The 9292-nt window shown below is 45.3% G+C and overlaps 1 protein-coding gene across 1 annotated transcript in view; it reads right to left on the reverse strand.

Moving 5' to 3' along the window:
• Positions 1-3795, reverse strand: part of STPG2 (sperm tail PG-rich repeat containing 2) — a 2754965-nt gene extending 2751170 nt beyond the window's left edge. The window contains exon 1 of the mRNA XM_086961953.1: positions 3360-3795. Within this exon, the coding sequence (XP_086818079.1) occupies positions 3360-3468 (109 nt within the window). The 5' untranslated portion in view covers positions 3469-3795. The remainder of the gene's footprint in view (positions 1-3359) is intronic.
• Between the last annotated feature and the right edge of the window lie 5497 nt (positions 3796-9292).

Here is a 9292-nt window from a genome sequence, read left to right on the forward strand (position 1 = left end):
AAGCCCTGTACGACCCATCCTCCACCCATAGTGTATTTCACTAAAACCAATTATACTTCACAAAGTAACTTAGTTTTGTGCTTACCGTAGATATAAATTGGTGTGAGGTGTTGGACAGATAGGTTTGCAAGGCTATAACAAACGGGTTCTGGTAGACTCAGAGCTATGTCGCCTCAAGTCAATGTTTTGGAGTGCCTTGTGTAAATTCTTTGTTTGTTCAGTTTTTTCAAAATGCAATATGCCATGCCACTTATAAAATCCTGACTAAAATGACGCATTCTCACAGAGGATATGTGCAGCACACAAGATAAACCTCGAAAGTTTGAAAAGAATGACCTTTTATAGTCTTCATGTAATTTTGTCAGAAGATGGGTCGATAATAGCAGCAAAATGGTCATTTAAAAAAGGAAGAGGCAAAGTCGTTGCAGGTAAAATTCCTCTCTGCCTTCTTCTGCATATTTTCATCTTCTCATGGAAATGTGTATGTTGTAAGACGTGCAATGTGTTTATAAATATAAGTATGTATAGTTGGAGCACATCACCTACAGTTAAAGACTCTCCTCTGTCTTTCAAAACCATTGCCCAACTGACGTATTCGAAAAGGCTACTCTTTTGGTGTTGCATGCCCAATTGTCTGCTTTCTCCAGGTAGTAAAGCTGATTCCACATTTGTTTACATCAGTGGTCTTAAAACGTGTTAATGCTGTCTACCTGCCACCCTTGTTTACAACAAAATTCCACATCGCCCCCCAGGATTACATTTTCTCCCAATTATTTATTTTCGACAGTAGTGCGATTAACAGACTTGTAGACACCTGGGAAAATGTTGAGTCATACTTAGAATTAAAATAAAGATATCTCTGTTTAGGCATTAATCCTTTAACAGATATATATTAGTATATATTATGCCACATTACATGGCGCAGGGCCAATGCTAGGAGAAAGCACGTTCAACTAGTGGCAGAAAGGTGTGGTGACATGGAATGGCTAGGTTAATGTGTCATGACTGGCTGCAAAAACACCAGCTGTTCGTGGGCTGTGTGTCCAGTTGAGAGAGATGTTTACTTTCCAGGTCGAAACCTACCAGTACAGATGTCTGGTTTGCTAAAGACATCTTGGGGACATTCAGAAACCTCCCTGGGAATGCATTTCACTTGATGCTTATCGTTGGATTTATGGTTTGTAACTGGCGTTTTCTGGCTTTATTTTTTGTGCTATCCAGAGTCAGTTTGTCCCGCCCAACGAGCAAAGCCTTTTCACACTACCGCCCTTGTATTCTTCCACGAGTGCCCTTTTCTGTAGACAGGCTTGTAGATCTTGTCAAATTTGCTAGGCACTCACAGACATACAACAAATATCAGGCTCTGTCTTCCAAGGGAACTTGGTGTTTATTTTTCTTTATTGAACTTCAAGGTGAGAGGATTGATGTAACAATCTTGCTGGATAATGGGGGTAAAGAAAATGTTTTTTATCTAGCACACAATAACATGTAAGTGAATTGTGAAATTATTTCACAATATATCAGAATTAGCAAAGCACAAATAAAGCACATTTTAGTTAATTCAGAGGTGTGTTGGAAACAAATACTTTATTATGAACAAAGCAAATCAATGCATTAGATGATGCCATGTCCACACCTTATAATTTGTGAGCAGTACAGTTTTATTAGTAAAACTGTGTGTCTGTGCAAATGTAATGGTCATTTCAATTGAAATTATGTTGTCTGTAATGGCAGTGTCCTGTCACACCATACTCACTCCATTCTACTCCACACTGCTCCAGTCTATATCACTGCACTCTATTCTGCAACACTCCACTTTACACCATGCCACTGCACTCTACTCCACTCTGCACCATTCCACTCTACGCCACTTCACCATACAACACTTCACTTTTCGCCTCTATACTCTGCACCACTCTACTTTATGACAATGCACTCTCCTCTACACACTCCAGTCTAGGGTACTCCACTCTGCTTGGCTCCACTCTACACCACTGCACTCAATGCCAATATTTTATACACCTATGCACTCTACTCTGTACCACTGCACTCTACGCCCCTGCATTTTAAACCAATTCTCTGTAAGCCATTCTACTGTACTCTGCAGTACTGCACTCTACTCCACTTTATGCCATTACTCTCCGCGAAAGTACTCTATCCCGCACCACTCCACTCAATGCCACTTCACTCTATTCTGAAACAATCTACTCTACACCACTTCACTCTATACCATGGCACTCTACACAACTGCACTCTATGCCACCATATCCCACTGCTCTCCATGCCACTGCACTCTATGCTACTGCATCCAAGCCATGTCACTGCACTCCATGCCACTGCACTTTATGCCAATGTACCCTACACCACTTGACTCTATTCTGCACCTTTCTGGTCGACACCATGGTACTCTACTCCAATGCACGCTACGCCACCCTACACTACTGCACTCTACAACACTCTACTCTGCAACACTCCACTCTCTGTCACTGAACTCTATGCCACTCTATTCTATGCTACTGTACTCTGCACTACTGAACTCTACGCCATCAATCATCATGCATTGAGGCACTTTCACCCTGCACTCACACACTTATCAATATTCATTCATGGACCACTTACCCTGCACAGAGAGCACTCACACCATTCTCCCTGCCATCTTACACTGCTCTCACACCTCTTAACTTATTATTAATACCACAGGCGAACTTTAATGCATTTACCAATGGTTGTTTTACTGCACAATGGCCACAGCTCAATCCAGGGAACATGAGTTAAAATATCGCTTGAGGCCTGTTCTCACTGTCTTCTATAAATGAAGGGTTATGATGTGTGACTCTCAGAACTTTAACACTAAGCTTCTAAAACTATCACTTCGATGTTAGCTTTCATTTGATTGTTCATCTGGTTTGGGAAGATGTTATGTATAGTCTACTACGTCAAGCAACTACCAGCCTCTCCTTACACTTTTTTTATGTGGACTGTCAATTCCCTCTATTTTTGTGAGATGTCTACACAGCGTATTTTTATTATTATGAATATTTATGCTTAATATTAAGATTAGTATTGTTATTACACCTATGAGTAATAATAACAAGAAAAAGTTTTGCTTTCAATAACAGATGACACTGTTATTGAACTCGGTGTAACTACTTAAAAGGCCCTGCCATCATGACCCAGTGGCATTTCAGAGCTGTGTTACAAAATGCACTAAGTTGCCAGAGTGAATGTCAACCGTAATTTCAGAAAGCTGTCAACCCCAAATGAAGTCATCTTTAACCGCTCATGGGTTATGGTTACTCTAGTTGCTTCTTTTTCATGATTGAAACAGCTGTAGAATTGTCCCTAGCGGCACTCCTTACCTGGGCGATGTTTGCTGGTCTCAGCTGGCAGGTCGTAGGTTCCAGGCCCCACGTTAGGATCCGTGCCGCCCACGTGCAGGGTGAGCTCCCGGGGGGCGCGGTCATACATCCCTGCGGAGTCAGAAGGCAGAGGCGCTGCTCCGAGCACGAGTCAGGAGGCGCAGCAGGTGAGCGGCGCGAGCTGGGAACGTGGCGGCGCGAGCGGCCAGACTTCAGGGCTGCTCCTCGGCAGATATCACTGCCTGGCTGCCGCGGTGCAGACGATGTTCTTCGTATGAAACTCAAGGGGGCCGGGGTAGGCGCCGGTAGGCAGAGAGTTGACAGAGCCGTGGGCAGCGAAACAGCGGGTCGTTTTGTAAAAGGAAGCGTTGGGCACTGCAGCTGAGGAGTACTGACTCTAACTTGTGCGCACCTGCACTAGCCTCCGCACTCCCCCTTGCCAGGAACGGCAGCCCGTACGTGTCTTGTGTGTGAGCTTGGCGTGTGTGTGTTTCTGTAACCCTGGCGACAGCGGCAGCCGCTGGAACAATAGTGCGGCCTGCTCAGGCTCTCTGTCAGTAGCAGGGCTCCGACTTGTAGGACAGGTATTGTCAGCATTCATTGATCATGGACATTAGAAACGTGGTGTAGACCCGCCAAATCACACGGTGCCACAGTGTGACACACGATATCGGCTCCCATCTCACGGTCTCCTGGTGAGGAGCCGATATCACACTGTGGCTGGGGAAATGAGCTGAAAACTACTCTAAATAGTTGTTTTACAGTTTATTTTCCGAGGCTTTGAACTTCCTATGTCCCTTAAGGGGTGTGAAACACCCCTCCCCCCACATAGGCACCAGCCTTAGCAATTATTTTATTTTTTAGGATGGGGCTGGAGGGAGAGGGGGTTCAAAAATGCCTCCTAAGTACTTCTCAACAAAGTCCGGCCCCCTACAAAGCACTGCCCTCTCCTCACACTGAGATTGAACAACAAGTTGGCAGGTATGGCGATATGTAAATCACGAGGTGCTGTTTTCCCACTGTAGTGTTAAGGAGTATTGTTTTAAGGAGTACATTATATTCAATAATTGGATCGTCTTTTCACGCGAAACAGGAAGTGGATGCGGCATCAGGGCCAGAGCTGTCGACTTTGTAACTGGGGAACAATGCTGAAGTCGGTTCACTATCAGGTGAATCTACTCGATTTCTCAAAAATGAATGACTTTGTATGATGCAACTGGTACTCGTGTAAAACGCTCCTGTATCTTTGGATCGAGTTCACGTACATAAAAACTGTTAAAAAATAAAGTTATCAGAAGAGACCACGACCGTTGGTGATCCCCATTCCGTCAAGAATACGTCACGAGGCACAAAGAGCTTTAAAGTAAAGTGACAGACACTGCAGCAAACAAACATTGGCAAAGCCAGTGGGTTGGTTTGATGCTCACGTAACGTCGGCAAAGCTAAGAAAAAATGCCTGTTGCACTGCAAACCCGTTTTTAGAAGAAAGCATGCTTTGTATATATGGTGTATGGATCAGATAATTAAACGTATGATGAAAGAGTGTACTTTACAAATGTTAAACAGGCCCTAATGTTATCCAGTGGAGATTGAAGTATTCACCCACACAGGGTATGGAAAGAAGGTGAGACTTAAATCAAGTGGACTAATCCAAGACTTAATTGACAATGTGTTAAACCACTGGCTGAATGTTATTGAGCCAAAGAATCCATAGCTGAAGGGGGCCAACTACAGCCCTATGGGGTATGTATAAAAAACAGTATATGTGCAGTGAATGGCCAAAGCACAATTTGCACGACATACCTCAAAAGAACATAATACAATTATGCTCATTACAAACATAGTATACTGCTGGTGAAGGGTTGCTATTGTTTTCAAAGTATTGCAAATTGTGTTTTTTGATGTCTAGGCATGTTTCACACACCTTTCCAAATAAACAGAATTAATTTTTCAATTTCATCATTAGCGTTTCCTTTATGTTCCACAAGGTCCTTCACAGTTACTATTGGAGGTGTCACCTGTTGTTTGGAGGGCAGGATTTTTCACTTCATTTTTGTAACCATATGTATGACAAGACCATGCCCCTTGAGACTTCTGATTGTTTTCCGTGCTAAACACTTCCAACAGCTGTACAATGATATTCACTTCATTCAATGTAGTGCAATGTTGTGTATATACATATGTCAGATTTATGTCTATTGTAACTATGTTATCTCTAGCTGTGTTCTCAGACACCTGCACTGGGTGTTTGCATTCTACTTTAGAGTGGAATTCCCAGGAGAGGCGTTGAGAGGATAGAGCGAGTGAAGGTGTGCATTTTGGTGCTTCTCTCTATCGGTGTTTCAATCTACAATAAAGAATCAATAATATTTATATGGTGTTTTGGACTTTACAATTTGGCAACTAGCTGGCCTTGAACAGCTCTGAAGTAGTCCTGCACTGGGACGAAACGCGTCAGCTGTACTGTGTTTTTTTTTTCTACGCAATGGAATAAAGAGATCAAACTGAGGAACCTTCCCTTTGTTATTTACTGGATTTGGACCTTATAATCGCTCCATTTTGAATTGTGTATTGTGGTGTGGTACACCCGTGCTTTTGTGTTTGAATTGTTGAGTTCCTGAGGGAACAAGCAATGTGACGGTGGGTGCTGTTCGGTGTGCACACGGACCCCTATAAAGACGGAAGGGGCATTATTGTTGGAGTAATAGTAGGTTAGGTGCTGGCAGTGAGAAGGTCCCACTGTTAATTCAAGATTTGTTTGAACCCACGTAATACCTTCAAGATCCACTTCTCCGGATCATTTCTTAATAAGAAAAAAAATTGAGAGAATAATGTTTGGAAGAATTGGATCCCTGCCTTCCCGCATACATGGACGTTTTTACTATGTGGACAGGTTACATTTTAAAAAAAAATTCGCAATTTTGGGATTGTGTTTTGATTGCAAAGGAGCAAAACTTTCAGCAGCGGCTCCTCCACAAAGGCTGAGAGCCAGCTGAGGGAAACGTGAAAATTAAAATGATAATAAATTGTTTTTATTATCATTTTACTTTTCCCATTTCCCTCTACAGCCAGCCAAGTCTGGGCGGGGCGTGCTTGGCTGTCGTCACAGGCACAACCAGCAGGGGAGGAGCAGTGCACAACCTAAATGCGCATGACGATTACCATCATGCGCACTTAGGTTTCTCCAACCCAGCGGTGTTGCACAGCCGGGCTGGAGAAACAGTACAGACTCCTGGGCACTGTCTGAGCTGCAAAGCAAGCTGCTTAGACCAATCCTGGTGCTGCTCTCATGCTATCGAGAGCATCGCCAGGATTGGGTGGGAAGTCTGTGGTGGTATCCCAGGGACTGCTGGGACACTGTCATGTCCTGCGATTGCCCCGGACACAAAGTAACCCCAGGACACAGGTAGGGGTCTTCGATTACTTTATTCCCTTTTGTTGTTTCATGATAGCAGGCACTTCCTCACTCTTCCCTAGTCTCCCAATACTGCCCCGTCCCCCTCTCTGACCGTAAATGGTGTCCAGTGGCTGGCCCCTCCCTTCATTTTTGTGCAGGGTCCTAGTGCCCTCTGCACCTCAGTACATCTCCCCCTTTTGTGGAAAAGAAAGCAAAAAGAAGAGAGAGAAAAGAAAACACTGGTAGGACACGGGACAGAAGAAGCAATGTTATCATCGTCCTTCTACACTCTGATCATCCTTGTTTGCTTTGCTACTGGTGGTGTTTGCTGGCTGTCCCCATCACTATAGTTCCTCAATAAGTCTCTTTGGCTTTCTGCTCATTCTCTTTGGGCAAGCCATTTTGTTCCTTCATTCTGTATCTCTTCAACCTGGTCTCATCTCTCACTGCTGTGTGATGTCCCTTCCATGCTGTCCATGTCTTCCTCTTTGACATGTTTTGCGTTGCTCTTAGACACTGCCTCTCCTTCTTCCTCATCTGATGTCCTTAGTCCCTTGAAGTGTGAGCTGTTTCTGGTAATCCAGTAGGGGCCTGCAGTTAGTGTTTAACATTAGAAAGGACTGTCCGGCTTCCTTGCTAGTCGTTGACGCAACACCACTGAGTCTCCTTGCTTAGGCTTGGAGGGCGTGGCAAGTGGCCGTGCGTCTGCATACTGTTTAATTTTTCCCTTTGCCTCTTGATGTCTTGCAGCGATGCTGCTGTGTTTGGGTGGCACTTTTGCCTCCAGCTGGGGCAATCTCGTCCTGCTTGTTCTTCCCAACACCAGTTCTGCTGGGCTTCGTCCTGTGGAACTGTGTTGGGTGTTTCGGTAGTCTCTTAATATTGGGCACAGTGCATGTGGCCACAGAGGATATACCTTCCTGTGATGTATGACCAGGTACTCCATGAATCTATGAAACTCCTCCCCCGTGAATGATGGCCCATTGTATGTCTTCATCGTTTGTGGGGAGCCCCATGCTGGAAATACGTCATCAAATATCGGCAACGTTGCTGTCATTGAGGACACTTGTCGGACTAGGAGGAACCTGGAGTATTCATTAATTACTACTAGCAAGTAGTTGCCCGTTTCCAGTGGCCCAAGGATATCCGCTGCCAATGTTGTCCACACTGCTTCAGGGATGTCGGACACTTGTAGTTGTTCTGGCTTTGCTGGCCATCCCGTTAGTTGGCATAGGTGACTTTATTGTGTCTTTCACCAGTCAGTCCAACCCCCAGAACCATACTTTTTCCCTTAGCATCTTTTGTGTTGCCATTATGCGTCTGTGGGTCTCATGCGCTAGATTCACCATCTGCCGCCGTAGCGTTTTTGGTATTATTATCCTTGTTACTCGAAGTAGAACTCCTTTTTAGGTCTCGCTGAGCCCACGCATGCGCTGGCCGGAGAGACATTTAGTAGGTGAGTTTTGAAAGAGCTGCTGGCTGGCCTAGCGCTTGCGTTCACACGAGCGTGCACAAGAGCCTGCATGCGTGAACAGCTAGCCTTCAGCGCCATCTGTCTTTCCTCTCGCTTGCTTCTTGCCTCCGCCCCTCCCCCCTCCTCGTTCACTTTTCTCTCGCTTCCATGCCTCCTCCGGCGATCCACACTAGCTGCGCAGAGATCACAACAGCAACCTCGCTAATACTTTCGATGATTGCCAATGTAGAGCGACACAACCACACATACACACAACCACACACATACACACATAGCCACACACACACACAACCATACATACAACCACACATACAACCACACACACACACATACAACCACACACAACCACACAAACCCACACTCACACACACAACCATGCACACAACCACACACAACCACACACACACAACCTCACCCACAACCACCCACAACCACACACCACAACCACACAAAACCACACACACAACAACACAAAACCACACACACAACCACACACACACAACCACACACAACCATACACACAACCACACACACACAACCACACCCACAACCAAACACAACCACACACAACCACACAAAACCACGCACACAACCACACACAACCACACACACCCACAACCACACACACCCACAACCACACCCACCCACAACCAGACACACACAACACACCCACAACACACACCCACATCCACACACAAAACCACACACACAGCCACACACTCACACCCACAACCACACACACACACAACCACACACAACCACACACACAACCACACACATAACCACAACCACACACACAACCACAACCACACACACAACCACAACCACAGACAACCACACACCCACAACCACACACAGCCAGCCACACGCACACACTCACACAACCACACACACACAACCACATCCAACCACACACAACCACACACTCAACCACACCCACAACCACACCCAACAACACACAACCAGACACACACAACCACACACACAACCATTAACACAACCACACACACAACCACACACACAACCACAAACACACACAACTACACACACACAACCACACAC

This window comes from Lissotriton vulgaris, chromosome 3_1, assembly GCF_964263255.1.
Source record: "Lissotriton vulgaris chromosome 3_1, aLisVul1.2, whole genome shotgun sequence".
NCBI classification, from domain to species: Eukaryota; Metazoa; Chordata; class Amphibia; order Caudata; family Salamandridae; genus Lissotriton; species Lissotriton vulgaris.